General features: G+C 39.2%; 1 protein-coding gene across 1 annotated transcript in view; it reads left to right on the forward strand.

Moving 5' to 3' along the window:
• Positions 1–23,976, forward strand: part of OTOG (otogelin) — a 96,851-nt gene that overhangs the window by 6,031 nt on the left and 66,844 nt on the right. The window contains exons 4-22 of the mRNA XM_080998498.1: positions 514–601; positions 2,924–3,016; positions 3,735–3,889; positions 5,815–5,933; positions 7,148–7,353; positions 8,010–8,143; positions 9,832–9,938; positions 10,597–10,706; positions 11,669–11,794; positions 12,840–12,948; positions 13,727–13,773; positions 14,065–14,210; positions 17,223–17,355; positions 18,209–18,386; positions 18,949–19,073; positions 19,952–20,164; positions 21,352–21,517; positions 22,384–22,458; positions 23,216–23,259. Of these exons, the coding sequence (XP_080854624.1) occupies positions 514–601; positions 2,924–3,016; positions 3,735–3,889; positions 5,815–5,933; positions 7,148–7,353; positions 8,010–8,143; positions 9,832–9,938; positions 10,597–10,706; positions 11,669–11,794; positions 12,840–12,948; positions 13,727–13,773; positions 14,065–14,210; positions 17,223–17,355; positions 18,209–18,386; positions 18,949–19,073; positions 19,952–20,164; positions 21,352–21,517; positions 22,384–22,458; positions 23,216–23,259 (2,374 nt within the window). The remainder of the gene's footprint in view (positions 1–513; positions 602–2,923; positions 3,017–3,734; positions 3,890–5,814; positions 5,934–7,147; positions 7,354–8,009; positions 8,144–9,831; positions 9,939–10,596; positions 10,707–11,668; positions 11,795–12,839; positions 12,949–13,726; positions 13,774–14,064; positions 14,211–17,222; positions 17,356–18,208; positions 18,387–18,948; positions 19,074–19,951; positions 20,165–21,351; positions 21,518–22,383; positions 22,459–23,215; positions 23,260–23,976) is intronic.

A 23,976-nucleotide genomic window follows, 5' to 3' on the forward strand; every position in this document is an offset into this window, starting at 1 on the left:
TGGGTTTTATCCAGATGGCTTTGCCACCCAATGCCTATTTGCATGATTAGTTCCTCCTCCAGAAAGTTATTTAGCATATATCTTACAGATGCCATCATTTGAGAGAAAATGTGCAGGCACTACCATATTTTATCCAAACATTTTGTGAGAAATGCATCTCGTTTCTCTTTTGATGCTCTTAGCCGATGAGTGAAGTTACAGCTATGATTGATACTTGGGAGATAACTGCAAACCATAGAGATAACAGACTATAGAGTCACAACCTTGTGTCTGCAAAAGGAATATCCACATGATAAAAAGATTCCTTCTGGTAACTACATGGCCTTCGCCTCAAATGCATTATGGGTTATCTTATGCTTTAAACTTGAATCCTTTTTTGAAATTTGATTTAAAGCTTGATGGCAAACATGAGCATGTGTTGGAACACCTTTTAAAACTATGTTTCTAAAGAGTTATAAGCCCTTCCCAATGCTATGCATTTTTAGATTAATTTTTTTTATCCTTTCTGTACAGGGATTTGGAACATCAGTTTATAACTCTTCATCTACTACAGTATCTTCCAGGCAAAGAAAATTTCACAACACAATTTGTGAATCATCCAGTAAGCTCCCTCTTTGTTCTGTTTTTAATCTGTTGGGAGCTGTCCAGAGTGGCTGGGGAAACCCAGATGGATGGGTGGGGTATAAAATAATGATAATGATAATGATAATGATAATGATAATGATTGATAATGATAATAATAATAATGTGATTATGGTTATTTTTAAAAATCACTGACCACAGTAACATGTGTCCCCACTTCACACTTCTCAGAATTGACTATGTACATGCAAACAAGATGCCTGCTTGTTAAGTTTCAAAATGTTTGCAGTTTTAGAGTGTATATAGTCTGGATGAAGTATCTAAACAAAGTTTGATAAAGTAGCATGAAAGGGGAAGTAAGGGAGAGGTGATAGCTGTGTCTAGAATACATTAGGAAATATGACAAAATCTGTGAGTGCTATTCAAACCTGCTTCACTCAGAGTTGACCCACTGAAAGCAATAGATCTCACACAATCATGTTCATTAATTTCATTGGCTTTACTCTGAGTAACTCCTAGTTGAATATCACCCCATATGTTGCAAAAGAAGAATTTATGGCAAACTTCCCATAGACATGAAATTGACTAGGTTGGAATTTTTCACTATGCCAAGTGATTTGTATGGGACGTGTGGAAGCTCCCCCAAGGAGGAAAAGGAATGAAAATACATTTGCTTAATGGGGAGGCTCACCTTCATTTATATCCACACACTTAATAACCTACTGATGTAGGATAATGGTTAGTTCTAAAATAGTGGAAGGGAAGAATTTTGTTCTTCTGTTCCAAAAAAATAATAACTTTGTATAGCCAGGGACAAAGAGACAAAGTAAAAGACAAGAATCCTGAAGAGTAAATGGAGCCAGAGAGTGGAACATGTCATGTGTGAAAGCCCCAGATATAAGAGGGAAACTTATAAGGTCTTCTAGCAGGAGGAATTCTATGGTTCGCTAGCTCCATTAATAGCATTTCTATTAAAATTCTCCAGTGCTGGCATCACAAACTGGGCAAATGTAGAAGCAGGCATTAGGGCAAAATTGGTAATGAAAATATTAATAAAATGAACCTAGAACAGGACATGAGATGGAAAATTGCCTTTGAAATTTAATTGGCTTTTGAATTGCCATTTTCAAAGTCTGTCTGCAGCTCTCTTGCCAGCTGGTTAATGAAGGATTACAGGATGAATATAATGAATATTATTATTTCTGGCTTATCTGACAATGTCAAAAGCTATTTACCTGGTATTTAAGCATTGGCTTACAGTATTTTTCAGGATCCTAAATTAATGGGAGCTGATCCTTCTCAACAACACAGAATATGAGCCTAGAGCTTATTAAATTTAACTCTTATTACACTGAGTCTAAATCTTCTTATTCCTTATGAAACTGGGTCACTTGAAAGTATTACTGGTGATTTTGGGGATATGGTTTGTTACAAAATAGTTTGTAATTGATTGCTATTTGTCACACATTATTTATGTGGTATGTAGAAATATGATTCAGAAGTTTTCCAGTGATATTAGATCACTTGTAAATGTCAATGTGTATGCTTAAATTGTTAATTTATTTTATAAACTAAATATTGGGGGGGGGGGGAGATGATTTGTGCAAACTATTACCGATACTGGGCTGGATCAACAGGTTCCTTCTGTGAATGAAAGGGGTGCTTCTGTGAACATAAGACTCCGTCCATGAGTGGAAGGGAATCTTTGGATCCTGTTACTTCTGCCATTTAATACTGCGCTGTGCATTTTATAGAAGATGGAATGTTTTCTTGCTTAGAGGATGGGAATCATTACATGCTGCAGAAAGAGCAGGTATATGTATCTATGGTGTTCCTGTAACATGTGAGAATGGTACCCATCTATTTTTGAGGTGTCATTCCCCTTGGATTAGGAGCCTTTTCTCTGGAAGGGAAACTTTGGATGCAGCCCATCCCATGCAAAAAACTGCAACAAGTAGTAATAGCTCTGAGTCCAAACAAAGTCTATGGTTTGGCTCCCATATGTTAGGGGAAATTGCAGGTCTACATGGTACCCACTAATTGGAGGAGGGTACCCACTAACATCTGTAATGTATGATGTACCTATAAGTAGGACGATTTATAAATGCTTACCAGCAGCCAACACTCTATCACATGTTGGCAACAAAAACATTTTTCTCAGTTAAGAGATGTGTGATTTTCAGTCCACAAATGAGATGCAAACAATTGTTTTCTGAGAAAACCCTTGTAGTCCATTATCTGAAACATGTGTTGCTATTATCTACTTTCATGTGTCCATCTAATTACCCCTTAACATGTATATGACTTGCAAATAAAGGATTATGTATTCTGTCTTAATTAGATTCATTCACATGCTTTAATGGAGGTGAGTGCGTGCACTGGCAACTGTGTGACTGTAGTCGATATAATGCAACTGGATCAAGATGTCAGAAAAGTGAGTAGAAAGTAGTTTGCATGTTACATATTGTGTCTAGCATGACATAAGACCCACACTTATAGCTTTACTGGCAAACTTCTTTTCAGAAGAAGGCTCAATTGTATTCTTGGATACAGTAATTGAACAACTACATGTGTTGTTTATTGATTTTAATTGATAATTTGTGTCCCACCTTTCATCCAAATGATGCTCAAGGCAGTTAATCACAATGATACAAATGCAATAAGATACAGTGGATGCTTGGGTGGCGAATGTGATCTGTGCGGGAAGCATGTTCGCAACCTGCAGCGCCGTGTCTGCGCACGCGCGGGTCGCGATTTGGCGCTTCTGCGCATTCACAAAGCACAATTTAGTGCTTCTGCACATGCGTAAGCGCCAAAACCCGGAAGTAACCCATTCCGGTACTTCTGGGTTCGGTGCAGTGCGCAACCCAAAATCGCGCAACCCAAAGCGTCTGTAACCCGAGGTATGACTGTATTATAAAATAACCCTGCTTATGTATATTATTATGTGTGTTAACACACCTGTTTATTATCAATAATTGTTTTATGCACACTGCTTAGAGGGTTTTTAAAATTAAGTATATGTTTTGCTAAATAAATATTTAAACATTCCTCCTTTTTGGGAGCTCACCCCCAGAAGAGGAGTAGGCATTAGTGAGAGATCCTGTTTCAAAAATTGCTTTCCCCGCATCTCTTTTCATTTTCTGCCATAGTATACAACACAGGTGCAGAACGAGACCACATTTGCCGAACATGGGGACAATACCATTATGAAACCTTTGATGGGCTCTACTACTTTTTCTCTGGAAAAGATACATACACTCTCTTAAGGCAGAATGAATTGGACGAACAGAGCTTCTCTATACAAGTGAGAAATGACAGTGTAAAGTTCATTCCTAATCATTTAAAATAAATCTGATTTGCAATAAATATGAGCATTTCATGCATTATTATCATTAGTAGTAGTATTAGTATTAAAAAACCCCCACTGTGAGAATTGTTTGATTCTGTTGCTTCCTGCTAGTTCTTGAACTGATAGTTCCAGTGGGTTGGGCTGCTTGTATGGTTTGACTTGCAAGCAATCCTTCAGCATGCATGGTGCTATGGAGCATATGGGTATCATTTCTCAGAGCTGATCAAGATTGTGAGTGACAACTATACCTACTGCTGCTAGCCAAGCTCATTGGAAACTGAAAGGAGTTGAGTGAGGAGAGCCTGGAGGGCTTGGAAGAAGTTGTTATGGTCAGTGCCAAGACTCAGGCTATCCTGGAGGCCTTCCTCCAATAGAGAGCCAGTATGGTGTAGAGGTCAAAGTATCAGACTAGGATCTTGGAGGCCAGTGTTCAAATCTCCACTCAGCCATGAAATTGAATGGGTGATCTTGGGCCAGTCACTGCCTCTCAACCTAAGCTACCTCATAGGGTTGTTGAGGGGATTAAATGAGGAGGGGGAAAGCTATGTACGCTGCCTTGTGCCCCTTGAAGAAAAAGGTGGATATAAATGCAATAAAAATGAATGAATGTGGCTCAAGTAATATAGGAAGGAGGGAGGGAGGGAACTACAACTTACCATGGCTGTAATCATATACACAAATGGGAGCAAGGCCCATTGAATTCAACAGGACTTGCTGCTGGGTAGACATATATAGTGTATGCTGCTTTCCCCTAAGATCACAAGTAAAGTGCTTCTGTGTACATGAGGGGTGAAGAATTCTGATCTTTCTTATCGGTAGCAGTCCATAATGTCTCATGAAATGCCATGGTGGGTTTCCCAAAGCTGTTGGAGTGGTTTGGGAGGGCCTGCAGTAGGGGAATAACTAAAAACCACATGTGCACTCTTTGGTTGTTGTAAGATCCATGTGTTATCCCTAGTCTGAGGCTATAAAGAATGTGGATGAATAATCTCACTATGCCAAAATATTCCAAGTTTCCAGTTTTCCAAATGCTTTCTGCTTTTGTTTGTGCCATCAAATTATACTATTTGATGATGCACAAAAATCTGGGTCAGTTTCTGTTTTGTTTGATTGAAAAGAGCTCTGTTGGATGAGACCACAGTCCTTTCTAGATTAGCATTTTGTTCTGGCAGTGGCCAAGCAGATGCCTTTAGGATGCTGACAGCCAGGATATGAGCACAATAGCACTATCCTGCTTGTGTTCCCCAGTATTGGTATTCAGAGGCATGAAAATACTGTTATTCAAAAGGAGTACTCCTTCACACATGCAGTCAAGTCCCACAAGATGTAGTGATGGTCACCAACTAGGATAGCTTTAAAAGGGAGTTAATTAGCCAAATGAAAATGGGATAAAACTGTCAATGGCTACTAGGTATGACGGCTATGTACTACTTCCAGTGTCAGAGGCAGTATCTGAGAACCTGATGCTGGGGAGCACAAGTGAGAAGAGGATTGTTGCACTCCTATTCTGGTTGCTGGCTTCCCATCGGCATCTGGTTGCCCACTGTGACAAAAGGATACTGGACTGGGGCCCTTTATTTGATGCAACGTGGCTCCTCTTGTACTGACTCTGACACTGGAGGTAATATAGCCTTTGACTGAATGGATTTATATTCTACCTTTCCTCCAGTGGTGACCAGGAGGCTGAATATGGTTCCCCAGTTTATCCTGAAGTGAATAAATATGAGATATGGAATACTACTTTATTTAAAGGAATATATAAGAGATACTCACAGAGGCTGCAATTTCAAAGTCATTTTGGGGCCACATTCCTAAAACAGTATGTGAAATGCCCAAAATATAGTTGTTTCTAAAATACTTATTTCGTCCATTTTTGGCAGATCCATAATGATCCAGATTGCAAGTCTTCTCCATATTCCTGTAAACGATCAATTAGCCTATACTTTTCTGGAGACGAGGAAATCAGATTAAGTAGTGAGGTCACCTACAAAGGGATTGGGTAAATTCAATGTTTTGTTTTATTTTATTTTTATTTGCCATGTTATTTTGATATGCAGAGATGTAGGGCCCTTAATTGATTCCTAACTATATGCTATCTTCATTCCTACAAATAATAATACAGTAATTCAATTGGCAAGTCATTTTAAGTTTATTACAGTGGTACCTCTGGTTACGTACTTAATTCGTTCCGGAGGTCCGTTCTTAACCTGAAACTGTTCTTAACCTGAAGCACCACTTTAGCTAATGGGGTCTCCTGCTGCCGCCGTGCTGCCGCCGCCCGAGTTTTGTTCTCATCCTGAAGCAAAGTTCTTAACCCAAGGTACTATTTCTGGGTTAGCGGAGTCTGTAACCGGAAGCGTCTGTAACCTGAAGTGTATGTAACCCGAGGTACCACTGTATTTGTAACCCTAAGTCATAAAAAAATAGTGTGTGTACATTTCTTCAGAAATGGGGGCCTAATCTAAGAGTGATATAAGTGATTGGAAACAAAAATAGCATCATTGATTGATAGCGGAATGCAGTAATTACTATAATTGAAAAGTGATTAATTATTTATTTCCCCATGAGGCATCCTAAAACAATTTGCAATATAATTAAAATATTAAACAGTTAAAAAACTGCATATATGAAAACAATTTTGCACACACACAAACACACAAACATTTTAAAACAGCACATACATAAAATCAATTCTGACCCAATATTGATGCCAACTGGGTATTCAAGAGGTCTGTTGAAAGAGGAACATCTTTAGCAGGCACTGAAAAGACCACAGATACGGTGCCTGTTTGATAGCAAAGGTAAAGATGAAGGTAAAGGTAAAAGACCCTGGACGGATAAGGTGACTATGGGGTGACTGTGGGGTGCGGCACTCATCTTCATGTGGTCAGCGTGACTAAACCGCTTCCAGCGCTACCCTGATGGAAGCCAGAGTGCATGGAAATGCTGTTTACCTTCCTGCCACAGCAGTGCCTATTTATCTACTTGCACTGGTGTGCTTTTGAACTGCTAGGTTGGCAGAAGCTGGGACAGAGCAATGGGAGCTCACCCCATTGTGGGGATTTGAACCGCCAACCTTCTGATAGGCAAGCCCAAGAGGCTCAGTGGTTTAGACCACAGTGCCACCCGCGTTCCTGCCTGTTTGATATATAATGGGTATAAAGGATGACAATGAGTTTGTTTGTTTATCATGGTATTTGTTTGGCTTTCCAGGATACAATTACCATATACCATAGGGAACTTGTATATCCAAGCATTAGCTGGATATGTCATTGTTAGACACCAGTATGCATTCTCTCTGGCTTGGGATGGTACCTCTGCTGTTTATATTAAGATGGCTCCTGACTACTTGGGCAGAACTCATGGACTGTGTGGTAACAACAATGCCATTCTGCAAGATGAACTTGCCACTAGTTATGGTGAGTATTTCATCTAATTTATTAAGATGTTATTTGTGTTCCTCAGCAGTTACAGGCCTTACTTAGAAAGAGCAAGACTGCTATAGCCCTCTTTTTGTCTCGTTTGGCTTCCCTAAATGCCATAATTGCTATGACTTCATCCATTGGCTAAAAACACTGAAAGGAGAGAGCAGGTTAGTTCTCACAAGACAAATGGGCAAAATAGTGACTGCACATTTTGCTTCATATCTCAGATTCTGCATGGCTTGCTTTTTAAAATGAAAGCTGGGAATCTGGCACATTATGGCCAGTGGGATGGTGGTGGCACTGCCTATTAAATAGCTTCTGTCCATGAGCAGAAAAGGACCAGAATTTCTTCTTGTGTTGTTTTAAAATGGTTTATTTGTGATTTCTACATATACTTTGCTCTTCAATATTGATGGGCTTCATGTGCATTTTGTGTGCCAATGTCTTTATACCATTTTTCCCCGAGGACAAAATGTAATATAAGAAGTGGCCTTGGATGAGCTGTTGATTAGAATTTAGCATTAACAGGAGCAGTCACACTTCTATCTAACTATCTATCTGACAGAGATGCTTTGTATTTCTTTCATAGCTTCCATCTAAACCCAATCAATAAAAATGTTAATTTCCTGCATTTGTGCACTTTCCCCTAGGAAAACTTACTGAAGACATTGAAGAGTTTGTAGAAAGCTGGAGAGAAAATCCTCCACAGGAGAACATCTTCTCCTGGGATACCTCATTTAACTATGAGCCACCCTGTATGACTCAAAGTCAAACATTTTTGCAGGTAGGCACGATAATTAATGTAAGGCAGGCACACTGGCTTGTTCCCGCGATTGAGGGGGCTGGTGCTCCACAACATGCTCACACTCTGTGCACATGCTGTGCAATGTGCTGATGTGTCACATGCACATTATGTGGCATACATGAGTGATGTGAGTGTGGCATGAGCACATGGCATGAGCACATCACTGCAAAATATTGATGAGGCCCAACCCCCTCCTTGAAAATTGTGGGGGCCCTCAGCCCCTTCTAGGTGACACCCCTGATGTAAGACATAAACTTGTATGAGACTGAATTCTGAAACTTCTTATTTTAAAAAATGACATAAATGACATCCTAATTGCAAAAAGAAACCGCTGCCCATCGTTATGGGATTGAGACCCTTAGTTAAATAGCTGTGATGCATTGCTTACATAATAAACATAGTTTCTGGATGGTTCACATGGCTCTATACTGACTGAAATTGACATGACAGCAATTGAGCTAGCTGGGGTATAAATGATTTTAGATTCTATCTGCCTCCTTCTTTCAAGTTCATTTCTGATTTTACTCTCTACCTTAAAATATGTGGAAAATGTTATTTCCTAGAGGAGTGCTTAAGGTTCATAGATTAAGTAGATTTCTTATCATGCTTGAGTTATTTTTAATTCCTCCTTTTATTTCATTCTTTGAAATTATTATTCAGAGCTTCCTATTTGAGCATTCAAAGGCTGTAGCCAGCCAGTGGATTCCTGTGTTATTTAGTGCCAGAATTTAATCAGATAATTCTTCCTCACTTGTATTAAAATCTGTGAAAGAGCTTTTGTCTCCATAGACAGCTGTCCATAATGACAAAGAAAAAGTTCATCATAATTTTGGCTACCATATTTCAGTTTCATCAGAAAACTTATCCCATACCAAGTCTGCTTTAGATTTCCTGCGTAGGGATGAGGAAAAAAAATACCAGCATTTTGCTACTGGCCCTGGAGGGGGAAAAACAATTTATTAGTGTTTATTCAAATATGTCAACGTACATACAGTATAGTGCATGTATTATGTAAATGTAATATGAGTATGTTTAATTACAAATTATACATCTGTGTTGAATCTGATAGACCTCATTTGAAACCTAAAATATAAACAATTCACATGCTAGATAAAATATGAATTCACAATGCTGCCTCTTCAACTAAAACCTGTAGATGGAATGGTACTCCATTCATGGATCATGGCATTCCTGCCTTCCCTATATAACACCCTGTGCCTCCCTGGAAATCCACCACTTATGGACTCTTAAGAGCCTACCAGGCATCCCCAAACTCGGCCCTCCAGATGTTTTGGGACTACACCTCCCATCATTTCTAGCTAACCAGACCAGTGGTCAATGATGATGGGAATTATAGTCCCAAAGCATCTGGAGGGCCGAGTTTGGGGTGCCTGGTAGGCTCTCTGGCACAGAGTGAGCTGTGACATAGGAACCTGCAGCATGACATGGAAATAATAAAAAACCCAATCCCCCTTGTGCAAGCCTCCTACTCAGCAACATCTTTGCAGCCTTGCCAATCTTTCTAGGACCATTGCTCTCAGACTTTGGATTCAAAATCAAAGGCTGGATACTTATCAGATAATCTAGTTTCTAGACTATTTTTGTTTTTTTTAAAGCATTTTTTAAAAAAGCTTCTTCCTTCACACTAATTCTTTGTGTGTTTTCAGAGGACGTATGCATTCTGCAGCATTCTGCTCTGGAGCCCCTTCAAAGAGTGCCATGAATTTGTGAGCCCATTTCCTTTCATGGCCAGCTGCACAAATGATCTATGCATGTAAGTGTCTTGGTTTGAGAAGTCCTGAATTAGCAGTCAGTGGTTGGGATTCAGAGAGGTCCACTTAAAACACTTCTTGGTATGGATGGGACTGTGCTGATTTTCAGCTTCTAGTTACAGCACTTCATACTGATGAATGCCATTCCAAGCAGTATCTTTAGGAGTAGCTTTTTCATGTGCATAAGGTACCATGGTAGCTGTGGGAATGGGGTTCTTTGGATTCTGACTGTTAAGTTTCTGCAAATATTAAATACATCTCTTTTTGGGGGCCTGCTTCTCTTCTCACTGTTTTTGACTGTCCTTTGTGGTACCACTTCTAGTTATAATAGAATGAGTAGCAGTAGAGTTAAAGCGAAATATTTATTGATTTAAACATTATATGCGTTTTGAATGTTCATCATTGGTATAATTTAGAGTAAATTAGCAGTAATTTAGTAGTAAACCATGGCTTAGAGTTATGGAAACAATGCCTCAGCATGACTTGTACTCAAATGCAATCACTGCCTCTACTCTTTGTTTAGCTGCAAGGAAGGGATTGGCAGCTTCCACTTCTGTTTTAGCTTAGCAGCAGTTTTATGTGTTGTCCCAGTCCTAAACTGTGGTTAATTAGAACAGTGAAAATAAGGCTGTGTCAATTTTATTTTATTTTTGTGTTAAGGTCAGAAGCTGATAATGCAACTTTGTGTCGAGCATTAACTGAGTATGCAAGGACTTGTGCTCAAGCAGGAAAACCTCTCCACAACTGGCGGGCACAATTTAAGGAATGTGGTATGCAATGACAAGGTTTTAGAATGCTGTCTTCTGGCAAAATATTATGCATATCGTTTATTCCCCTTTCTGCCAATTTTCTCATTTTTAAATATAGGTTCATCTGGCCTTGCTATGGACTTCGTTGGTTGCCTGTTTTGTAATGGGAGCCTGTTAGCAATTTTTCCATCTGGCAAATTGGCAGGGCCATTTGGTTTTCAGCTACTACCGTAGCAATCGTCACAACTTTGTAAAGTTTGGCCGTTAGGCGTTGGATCAGCAATCATGGGGAGGGGAGGTGGGGCCATCACCTGCCCCTCCAAGTTCAAGGGTATTCCGTTAAAGAAATCTAGGGATTGGCCTGGGTCTTGTCCGAAACCCCTGCGGAGGGGGCTAGGGCCATACCAGGACCCCACAGGGACACTGGGGGTGAGCGCCAGTCAGGACCCTCTGGCGGTGCTCCCTCTGGTGGTGTTCATCCTCTATGGGATTCCCCGTGATGATGCCAATGCCTAATTCAATACCACTCACATTCTGTATTCAATAAAATTGTGGCCTAAATTTTGCCCAATTACTTAAACTAAAATCCTGTGTCACTGTTTCATTTTTTGGGGGTGCTGGGGGGGGTATTGAATCGCAACTGAGTATGCAAGGACTTGTGCCCAAGCAGGAAAACCTCTCCACAACTGGCGGGCACAATTTAAGGAATGTGGTATGCAATGACAAGGTTTTAGAATGCTATCTTCTAGCAAAATATTCTGCATATCGTTTATTCCCCTTTCTGCAGGTTTTCTCGTTTTTAAATATTGTACCTTAATTGGTTATTGTATGCAAGTTCAGACTTTAAGACAAACCAGTATATGCTTTTGCATGGAGACCACTTCACTAGATGCTTAAATTCAAATTAAAGTAGCATCAATTTTCCAACCCAGGAAGGAGAAGCATAAATCATTTAACATTTCTTCATTTCTTCTGTTTTCCAGTCATTAAATGTGAGGAGCATCTTGTCTACAATGAATGCATTGACTGCTGCCCAGTTTCATGTCAGCAAAAAACTCACTGTGTTGACAGTGAACTGCCCTGTGTTGATGGATGCTATTGTCCAGATGGTAATGCAGTTTTTGGTGTGGAATTTTGTTAGAAGTTGTGGCCTTTCAGAAGCTTATGGCCTTTCTGCAATCTACAAGACACAGTAATTAAGTCACACTCCAGATATTTGTCAACAAAACCAGATGGGTTCATTCTAGAGGCAATGGGTGGTATTCAACTAACATCTCCTGTCAATACAAGGATTTCCTCTTGTGCAATAGAACTTTCCTTTCATCTCTTGTTCCCATGCACATTCTCTGCCTTTTCTAAGTCTGCTACAGAGAGTTGGAGGAGCCCCCAGAGCAGATTCTATGAACGAGCTGGACTATAAGGGTTCAGGCGATCCTTGAGGTATCCTGGACCCAAGTTGTTCAGGGCTTTGTAAATCAATGCAAGAATTTTGAACCTGGCTCAGTAGCAGATGGTCAGACAGTGCAGCTGTTTTAACAATGGTGTCACATGTTCTTGACCAGAAGCTCCCCTCAGCAATCTGGCTGCAGCATTCTACACCAGCTGGAGTTTCCAAACCAGACCCAAGTGCAGCCCCACATAGAGCTCATTATAGTAATCCAGCCTTGCTCCAAAACTCCTAATGACAGCACCCAATGACTGCGTATAGATATCAGATAGCCCTGGGGACAGACTTATTGGGAGTAAGCCTTACAAAACTTGGTATGACATTTTAGAAAACAGGCTTAGGCTGAGAGGCTAAGTGATAGCATACCCTATATTGACTTGATAGTATGTTAAGAAATCAAATGGATTTCTGTGAAAATATTTTTGGTATTGGGCTGCAACTATTTATAACTCAAGTTGTTGTTTTTTTTATGACAAAAGCAGCTTTTAACCGTTTCATAATACATCTTAACCTTCTGTTTTGCTTTTGTTTTTTATTATACCATTAAACTTTGCAGTATAAGATGCAATGAGGAAACATACACAAGGATTTTAATTATAATTTATCACATCTTCATTTTCTAGCTAGAAGTACTAGGCAGTTTTTTAATGATCCTTTTCAAAGCATATGGCTCTAATTTTGTTCTTATTGTCAAATGTTCATTTTAGGACTTATTTATGAAAACAAATTATGTGTAAGGCCATCAGAATGCCCTTGTGATTATCACGGATCTGTCTACAGAACTGGTGCTGTGGTTCATGAAGAATGCAACAACTGGTTAGTAACATTCCATATATTTGTTCCTTTTAATATAGCACGAATTCCCTAAACAATGTCCAATATATAAGCCTTAGCATATGTGCCAGTCCTTACTTTTGTAAAGCATACACCTTCATAGAAAGGTGCGTTCTCTTTCCTTTTGCCATTTGTAATTTTGTGGAATAATCTTAATTTTAATGGTTTTGCGTACTAAATATGGTGACCAGTTCTTTTGCATGCCTTTGGTGCATGAAGGTTTCAAGCTCCCAGACTCTTCTCCTTATCATACAATCTGTGCTTGAGTTTTTAAATAAGTGCTGACAGGATGGTGAGGAAGATGCTGTACTTGCAGTCAGCTGGTTGTGATGGGCTTGCTGAACCTCACAACGTAGGGAGGATGTTTGCATCATTTCTTTGAGAGATTTACTTAGCTTTTTAGTTTGTGGCTGAGCATTCTGTGACATAGCCTATTCAAAACTTTAACCTAAACACACTTTATGGGTCTGCAATTATGCAACCTTTAAGACCTGTGTCAAACCTTCATTAACATCGAAATGCCCATTCATTTTCCTTAGTGTTCCCCAGGTGTATCTTGCATTCTGAGACTTGTGGCATAATTTCAATCAGAGTGCTGTGCTCTGCCCCTACTTCTGCCTTTTCATGGTTTCATGACTTGGTATCAATTAAAGCATTCACTATAAGGTTTCCTTTGCAGTCCTACAACTGTTACTTCCAGTTGCCACATAAGGGCTATGCCAACAGCCTTAAAACATCAAATAATTCTTTCTGTTTTCAGTACATGTGCTGGAGGAAAATGGATTTGCACAAATCTTACCTGTCCAGGTATGTCTGTTCTCAGATATTTTATTCAAATATTTTTCACTGGGTATATTGCATGTGATCCAAGTGTTAATATTGATGTCTGATTATTTTTCCAATCTTTCCTAGTTATTTACACCTGGAAAGCAGCATATAAATGCTTAAAAGGATTATCAGCTCCCAGAATGCAAACTGTAATCACTAATTCCTTCAGGCTTTTTTTCCACTATTGCGACTTTAATATCATATATTACTAGCAGCACAGAATATTTTGGTAACATATTGAAACACTTTTAACCCCCCCCCTTTTTTTAGCTGAATGTTCAGTCTCAGGAGATATTCACTTCATGACATTTGATGGGCGCAAGTATACTTTTCAAGCCACTTGCCAGTATATTCTGGCAAAAAGCCTCACCTCCGGAAAATTTGCTGTGACTCTGCAAAATGCTCGTTGTGGACAGGTAAGACTGTAAGAGCAAATGTTTGGGCTGCATCAAGTGTGGGTACTTAACTGGCATTATCAAAAAGATTAAACTAAATTTATAAGTTTATAAGTTCCCCTTCGGTGAATGGAAGGAACTTTTCATTCACTGAAAGATTCCTCCCATTCATGGAAGGTTACCTTTGGATCCAGTTCTAATTTCCTTGGGGAAGGACCATAGCTCAGTGGATGTAGAAGGTCCTAGGTTAGGTCCCTTCAGTTTATGTGTATCTGTGTCGTGAGAAATTACTGTGCAGACATTTCTCTTAAAAAACTAACTGTCTCTGAATATGCAGTGGCAAAAGGTGGATAGCAAATAGCACATGTGCTTTCTTATGACTTTATTTTAATAATAATAATGTAATTAATTTAATTAATTAATTAATTTATACCCGGCCCACCTGACTGGGTTTCCCCAGCCACTCTGGGCAGCTAATGGTGCCTGTGGTATTGTAACAGGAGGTTATGTAAAGAAATAGTCAACAGTACAGTGTTGAAACCTTTTGCCAAGGGAGGTGTAGAATTATTTCATCTGATATATATTTGTAAAAAAGAAATATTTGCTCTTTTTATCTCATTTTATAGGTACTGAAAATATTGACTTTTTATCTAGTTCCTCTAAGGTTTATAGTTTTCTACTTAAGTCATGGATAGCTGCTGTAGTGCTCTCCACATGTTGGTGGACTACAATTCCCATCAGTCACAGCTAGCATGGTCAAGGATGATGAGAGTTGTATTCCACCTGGAGGGCACTGTATTAGCTACTCTTGACTTCAGTAAAATGTTTAAATAATATAGTAATATAATAATATGCTTTCTACGTTCAGCTCATCTTGCAGATGGCAAGTCCAACAAAGGATACACTGTTCATTGTTAAGATCTAGAGTGCCTTAGAAAGGCAGTTTTAGAATGGCATATAATCTCCCAAGCGCCTGCACAGAGTCCATAGCTGTACACATACCACTTTAATAATCTGTTAGTGTCTCTGTGAGGATATACAATAAAGCACCTTTTCTTCCAACAAAGCCACTTTGCAAGCATTTTCTTTTCTAAGTTGTTGATCAAATACAGTCTAACGAAAACTTGAAGCGACAAAATCTCAAGGCACAAGGCATTGACTCATAAGGATTGATTCAGTTAAACTGTGTTTTTAACAACCACAATGCATTGATTTGTGAATAATCTAATAAACTGTAATATCGAATGCTTGGTTTCTAGTTGTCATCTTTGAAAACGGTTGCTTAAAATGTCTTATGTAGAAACACCAAATTATGAGATAAGGAAATGTTGCATTTTTTTATTAGACATTAGCATAAATTACTCTATTTCACTGTCTTGATTTTTTTTTCTGAGCCTTGGATTTCTGTAGAGTTACTGAGAAATTTTCATTAAAATGCTAGAGCTCTATCGCAATAAAGCAGATTACTATACTGAAAAAGAAAAAACCTCCAGCAACAGCCAGATAACACCTGAACAGGTTTTCAACTCATTGAATCACAAAGAGTACAGTTACTTAGAGCCTCAGGTTTGGTGACAAAAGCAATCATCATGCAGCAAGTGAGTTTGGAATGATGTAAAATTTAGCTTTAAACACTTTTTGAAAGAGGATCAGTCAAGTGATCAGCATAGCTTAGCCTTATCTGAGTCTCAAATGACAGTATCACTAGGTTTTGTGGTTAGTTATGGTAAGAAGGATATTTTAATATAGGAATTTCTATTAAATGTCTGGTGATGAGTGAGGTACAGTTCATGAGAAGGCAGCTGCTGATAGTTAGCGGAGTCAATGTTATGAAAGAAACAATTCATTGGATCAGAGAATTATTGCCAGGATTTTAGAGCCTATTTTAGACAATATGCATATGCATACACAGATATATGTAGCCAATATATACTCCCACATTCATCTACTGCTCTTAACATTTAAGGGCTTGATTGGACATCTTGAAAATGTCTCTGTGAGGATATACAATATATAAGGATTTGATTACAATATATAAGGATTTGATTGGACATCTTGAAAATTATATACAATATATATATAAAATTATATACAATATATAAGGATTTGATTGGACATCTTGAAAATGGCATAGGAAGCTGCCGTATGTGGCCAGACAATTGGTCCACCTAGTTCCAGTACTGTCTGACTTACCTGACTGACTGTACAGGGTCTCAGGCAGAAGTCTTTCTCTCACTTGCTACCTGGCCATTTTTTAACAGTAGCTGCCAAGAATTAACCATGGGATCTTCTGTGTACAGTCATACCTCGGGTTGCAATTGCTGCGGGTTGCGTGTTTTCGGGTTGTGGACGCGCCAAACCCGGAAGTACTGGAACGGGTTACTTCTGGGTTTCGGCGCTCATGCATGCACACTAAATTGCACTTTGTGGATGCGCAGAAGCGCCGAATCGCATCATGCGCGTGCGCAGACGCGGCGCTGCAGGCTGCAAACACTGCGGGTTCACGGATCACATTTGCAACCCAAGGTTCCACTGTACAAGATATGTGCTTTACCTTTCAGATATGGGCATTTCTACCTTATCTAGGGTATATATCTCAGCTCATGTCTATCCGAGTCTTGAAACTTGCTTTGCCACTATAGAAGTTGGAAGCAGTATGCTTCTGAATACTAGTTACTGGAAACCACAGGAGGGGAGAGTGTTCTGGTGCTCATGAGCTGCCTGCTGGTCTCCCATGGGATCTGGTTGGCCACTGTGAGAACAGGATGCTCTGCTAGATGGCCATTGGCCTGATCCAGCAGGCTCTTCTTATCTTCTTAAATTATAAATATCATCTTACTGGGTGTTCTCATTTTCATAGCACTGCATTTTGTGGTATGTAAAATCTCCAAGCAAATTATTAACTGATTTTTGTGTACCAGTGACTTTCCCAGGAGATACTTTCCTGCTCTACACCTGTCAAATTCTACCAAAAGGCAAATAGGTCTTAATCCCAAGCTTATTTTGCAATGCTGCTCTTCAATTTATTTGTAGAATCAAGATGGAGCATGTATCCAGTCAGTCAGTCTTATTCTCAATCAAGATTCCAAGAGGCAAGTGACTCTGACCCATTCAGGAGATGTTTTGGTATATGATCAGTACAAAGTAAATCTGCCTTATATTGATGGTAAGTAAAATAAATAACACTTAGCCACAGTTGAAATGCTATGATTTAAATTATGTCTACATATCATGCCCTAATTCCATCATGTCAATCATTCTGGTTTTCTTCTCCTATAGCTTCACTTAGCCCTCTGTTTCCTTCCTCTAATATCTACATCATCTCATGGTACCCCTGGAACCAGATGTTAGTTGTATATTCACTCCAGATGCTGCTGAACTAAAACTCCTATCATCCATGGCCACTGGCCATGCTTGCTGGGCCTGATGGGGTTACAGTCCATCCACATCTGGAAGGCCAAAGGTTTCCCACACTTGATATAGATAGATGAACTAAGTGATACACATAAAGGAAGCCTTTTTACTGATGGACAAGCTATCTTCAGCCTCAATCAGCTTGAGCAACAAATTATTTTTAGGAGGCTTCAATGAACAACAAATCATCCAAAGCAATTATTTTAGCTTGATTCTTTCCAGATCTTATCTTGCTGTCAGTTCCATCATTGAGAGTTTAACAGTCAACCCTTCATCAGCACCCCCACTGCTGCTACCCACAAGGACACATTGTGGTGTTGAAAAGTGCTCATAGTATCTAGACTTCCTTGAGAACCTCGTGTCACCACTTGTCACCTGGGTAGGTTTGCAAAAGGTGGTGGTGATGAGGGCTCAGGGCATTCGTAAAATAGAGTACATTCTGATCTCCGCAAAACAATTTTATTTGAGTTAAATTCAAGTAGCGATTAGGAGGTTAATTTGCAACTAACATTAAACACATTGTGAAGAATAAAAGCAACTACTGATCTCTTGATAATATTGTAGATGACTATTAATACATTTTTTCTGCAATGTTTATCTACTAGACGCATTTGAAATACGGAAACTGTCCTCTGTATTTTTGCAAATAAAGTCATATATTGGATTACAAATACTGTATGACTGGAAGGGCTTGAGGCTCTATCTCAAAGCTGATGCTCAATGGAAAGATGATACCATAGGACTTTGTGGGACTTTCAACGGAAATATGCAAGATGATTTTTTGTATGTATCATTAATATTTTTAAAAAATACTTCTATCTTCATGAATATTGATTCCCCCCAAACAGTATAGAAAAACATAGTAGCTCTTTATTAGAATAAAATATAAAATTTGATTAGCAAACCTAGTATTAATTAAATAATAATAACATTGAAGAAATTCAACCCAGAAGAGAGATCTTGTAATAATATATCTTGTTACTTTCAAGGGTCTGATTCTTGGGAGCAAGAACGCTCTGCTTAAATGTCCTTTCAAATGATTTTAATACACAAATATTTAATTTAATAAGAATTTTCCTGTAGAGAAGTACAAAATATAGAATGCATAAGAGGAAGACTTACCCTAGTGTGTTTTAATTTGTTGGAAGCAGCCCAGAGTGGCTGGGGTAACCCAGTCAGATGGGCAGGATATAAATAAAATAAATAAAATAAAATAAACCACAATGAATCCAGTACATAGTCTCTTGAAATTAATGAGACAACACCATGACTTTGAATTACTGTTTGTACTTGCTATTTGAAATATATCCTTTTTGTGACATTGTTTTTTTTAAATGGGGGAAAGATCTCCAGTAGGAGTGCCAGAAAGTACACCACAGCTTTTTGGAAATTCCTGGAAAACTTCATCTGCCTGTGGTCTTGAGCACGATTATTCACCAGTGGATCCATGTGATATTCATCTACAATCAGGTAAGTGTGATGATATTATAGACAGATATTGATGATGGGTTTGGAAGCATTATAAGAAGCTGTTGCAAAAGAGGAATTGTGAGCAACATCATGGGAGGAATGTTTCTAGTACCAAAATGAAACTTTCAAGCTCCCTTGTAGTTTCTGCTATTGCCAGCAGCAAAATGTTGTTGCATTTATAGGGTCATATTCAATTAACTTTTACTCAGTGGTGATCCATTGAAATTTCTGACCCTGAATAACCCATTGTATTGATTTTTTTTTGGTGTGTATCTTAGTACATTTGCTACAATAATGTTTTTATTATTCTGGTTGTGAAATTGATTTTGATATTGTTGACTTTGAGATGTATTGCTGTTCTCTTTGTTGTAAGCCACTTTGAGCATGATGTTGTTTGTGTGTGTTGAAAGGAGTGTGGAAAGGCATTCTTATTAGTATTCCTAATTAAGCATATCTGTGTTTTAAGTCATTATAGACAGCTGGTTATATTTCATTTGAGTTTTCATCGCTCAGTTGTGCAGCTGACAAAAAATGCATTTCATGCTTCATTATTGTCAAGGATTGTGTAGAAGAAGTAATATAAAACAATGATAATATATGTAATCAATATCATGACCCTGACTGAGCTTTATTTACTGAAAATATAGTAATAAAATTTATATCTGATGAACTGAAGAGAAATATTAATAGCGATTGCTATTTGGAAAATTCCCATAAAAATGACTCTAGTCAGTTGTAGAGTTCTGTAACTGGCTGTGGCTTATCTATGGCTGAATCAGATAAGCTGTAAAAAGTAATGTTTGTTCCACAGAAGAAAGCCTTTGCTATTAAATTTGGAGACTCTAACATGGTTATTTTATTATCATTTACTTTAACAGCCACTTATGCAACAGAAGCTTGCGGCATCATTACAAAAGAACTCTTTGCCCCATGCTTCTCCTACCTGAGTCCTCTCCCCTATTTTGAACAGTGCAGAAGAGATACCTGTAAATGTGGGCAGATCTGCATGTGCTCCGCTCTGTCCCATTATGCCCACCTGTGCCACAGATATGGAGTGGTGATAGACTTTCGGAGTTACGTCCCAGAATGTGGTAAGTTATTGTTCAGCATGTAATTAATTTAATGGCTGTCTGACATCTTGTGTACATTTCAAGACTAATCTAAATTTGAGAAATCATTTGCTGGATATCCAAATTGAATGCACATGGTTAGATTGAAATAACCATGCGCTACAGTAGATCAAAGTGGTACATGACTAGATGAGAAACATGGTAATGAAGAAAGCCCAAACTGTGAAGCTTGCTTGGGAACCAAGCACTGCATTCTCCTGTGAACAATATTCTGGGGCACACATGCAGGTCCACAGGCAAAAATGGGCAGAGCAATGAATATGACTCTTACTATTTTACAGTATGCTACATTCCAGCCATGCAAAAACCAGTTTTTTCTACACCCCCCTCAACAACTTGTTTCATCCAGGCAAGCAAGGGGCATGATCACAGCTAAATGACACATTCAAGCTAGGTAAAAGCACATAGATATGGTGCAAAGCCGAACCAGGGATACGGTTGTACAGTCTAGTATATAAATTATAGTATGCTATAAAAAGATCTTTAAAAAGATCCTGTACAAGACTTGCACAAATGGAAGAACTTCTCTTTATTTGGGGTGATTTTGTCATGCTACGGTGGACACAGCCCTTCCATTTGTGGATGATTTGTTCCACTAATAGTGGAAGGGTACCTTTGATCCAAGCCATTCCTATTTAAATATATTAAGGAAAATTTCTGTTTGGTTCCCTCCTCCAAACTAAGCTCACTTTCTCCCATTTATTTTTTCATTTTTCTTGTTTAAATGACCCAGTTATAGTTAGCCATGTAAGTGGGATCCAATGTGATTTGCAAGTCTAGTTTACAGTACTTGGTGGCTGTGTAAAGTAACCTAAGGGGGTCTTAGTGTGGGGGGAAAAATTCAGGCCTACACTAAATGTTGAGAGCATAATAAATAAATAATTTTCTTTGTGTAGTAAAAGTGTAAACACTTCATAGTCAGCAATACACGAGGATATGATTTAGGGCTAACTGAACTTGGACTTAGGTTGTAGTTCTGTGCACATTTTCCAGAGAGTGAGTCCCCTGAACACAATGTGACTTATTTCCAAATAAGCATGCAAGAAACCATCCCAGTGTGTGGGATGAAATGTGTTACAGGCCTTTGAGAGTGGATTGCCTTTTATGCGTTTGGCTTGTAATATGAGAAGTCTGTTTCATTTGCCTAGCTCTTTCATGTGAAGATACAAAGGAGTACAGTACCTGTGTATCTACTTGTGGCAGATCCTGCCAAGCTTTCTCTGTGCCAGAGACGTGCAGTGATGATTGTGTTGAAGGCTGCACCTGTCCTCTTGGAATGTATCTGAACATCAAAACTGACAGATGTGTGCAACAGTAGGTATAATTTGTAGTGCTGACACCAACCACTTTGTAAAAGTATATTTTCAGATTTAAGGGGCTAGCTGAGAAATTGGTTTAACTTTCAGACATGAAATGAACTGCAGAACTAAAGAGGCGGCGGGGGGGGGGGGGAGATGCTGCATTTAGCCAGCAGTGGGAATACAGGGTTCGTTGATGCTTATATGAGATGGTTGTAAACTGGGGATGGCCAAACTTTTCCGTCAGTTTTGGCTCAAAGTATGAGAGAGTGCACTGGAATGGCCCCTCCAAGACTGTCTGCTTTTGCTTCACGTTTACCAAGTGAAGAAACAGGCAACAGTGCTGAGCAAGATATGTATATATAGGAACCCACACACAATTCTGTGATAGAGCTAAGCATTCCTGGACCCTCACCTGGGAATGGATGAGCAGATTAAGTCCATTTTTGTCTCGTGCTCCAAAGAGCCTGTTGTGCCATGTTTCCATGTGATTTTTTTAGTGTTCAGAGTTTACTGGAGATTACCAAATTTGCATCATCCTGCAGTTCCATATCTTGAGAATATGTGAGGTAATTTATTGAGGTTTCTGATTGTCACAGCCCTATTCATTTTGTTTTCCTTAGAAAATATATTTTGTGACCAGCATGGATTACTGCTGAAGGGGAAACAGTACATAAATGCTTGTCCATAGGCTCTGCCATTTGTTATTTATTATTGGCTGTGGATAGTACAGTGATAGGAATGCATTCCAATATACAGTGTTTGGCAAGAATACTTGTTAATATGTTAATAACTATTTTTAAAGTAAATGCATCTTTATAACGGGGGGAGTCTGTGTTGTTTCCATGGAAACAAATTTTCTATTTCCCCCCCCCTTTATAGAAATGAATGTCCCTGCTATTTTCAGGGTATTGACTATTCACCTGGAGAAAACATAATCACATCTTTGGGAAAATGGTAAGGGCAGTTTATAATGTTCTGTGGGTTTTGCCAAGTATACCATCTGGCAGAAGTTTATGCTGCTGTGTTTAGCAGACACTGGGTTTGCCCCATCCCTTCTGACTTTGGAACAGAGATCAGCCACAGGGAGAGAGCATTGGTGTTGCTTAAAAAGATGGCACTGTTCCTTTCCACTGCATTCTTCCCTTCTGCTTCTGCAGGTGGCCTGTCTCACAGTCTGTATGGGCCTTCACTAGCTATGCTTTTGGAGGGCTAAGAATGAATTTTTAAGATGGCTTCCCTTGTGGCCCCATCTTTTTTCACCTGCTCAATACTGTATGTATTGAAGTCTGAAATATTAATTTGATTTGTGACTTGGGTCACATCCACACCATAGATTTAAAGCACCTTTAATAATCAATTCCATGTGCTGCTCTGGTTCGCCAGAAGCGGCTTAGTCATGCTGGCCACCTGGAAGCTGTACGCCGGCTCCCTCGGCCAGTAAAGCGAGATGAGCGCCGCAATCCCAGAGTCGGCCACAACTGGACCTAATGGTCAGGGGCCCCTTTACCTTTTAATACTCAATTTAAAGCACATATCCCCCAAAGAATCCTGGGAAATCTGGTGCAAGAGTTTCTTAAAAGGGAAATCAGAGGGAAAATAGCATGTATGTACAGTACTGGCACCATTCTTTTCTTTGAAGAACTCTGACCAGATTCCTTAAGTTTATACAAAAAGATTCTGATGGTCCTGACTTCTTGTACCTTTGTTTCAGCCAATGCAGAGATGGAATGATGAACTGTGAGGAAAACAACATTGGTATGTAACATAAAGATGTTATTTAACCCAGAATTCCTCATAGAGTCCTAGCCATGCCAAAGTTAGAGCTCCCTGTTATACACATCAAACATGGGCAGGACTTTTCTAAGGGAAGGGCTGAGCCAGACCGGGACCCAATGGATCTCAAGCTGATCTCAGTGCTATTCAGGCTGGCATAACACTTTGTCTACCTTTGCTTTCTTTCCTGTAAGTGATGGGACTGTGGATGCTGGCTATTGGCTCAGCCTCTCTGTCATGACTTGCCACTTCTCGACTGTGGTTTGGATTATCTTGCTCATTTTTAGTGTGCCGTTTTGGTTTGTTCCCCAGTAACTGGTAGTCAGAGGTATACTGACTCTAAACCTTGAGGTTCTACACAGCAGTTAGGATTAGAAGTCCCTGATAGATTTCTCCTCCATGTATTTGTCTAAACCTCTTTTAAAATCACATGAACTACTGGCCTGCCCACTACCACAACCCATAACAGCAAATTCCATAAATTAATGGTGAAATGTGTGAGAAAGTAGTTTCAGTTGTCCACCGTGAGTCATGACTCTCCTCCAGTCAGTTTCGTCAGATGGCCTGGAGTTCTTAGTGTGATGAGAGAGGGACAAAAACTCTCTAAAGAAGTAGATGTGTAGGAGTGAAGACCAAATGTATAAATACAAAATGGAGGAATCTGGCTAGGCTTTAGCTTTAAAGAGGGTGCTTTGGGTT

Source organism: Podarcis pityusensis (assembly GCF_964106645.2).
Source record: "Podarcis pityusensis genome assembly, chromosome: 1".
In the NCBI taxonomy this organism is placed as follows: domain Eukaryota; kingdom Metazoa; phylum Chordata; class Lepidosauria; order Squamata; family Lacertidae; genus Podarcis; species Podarcis pityusensis.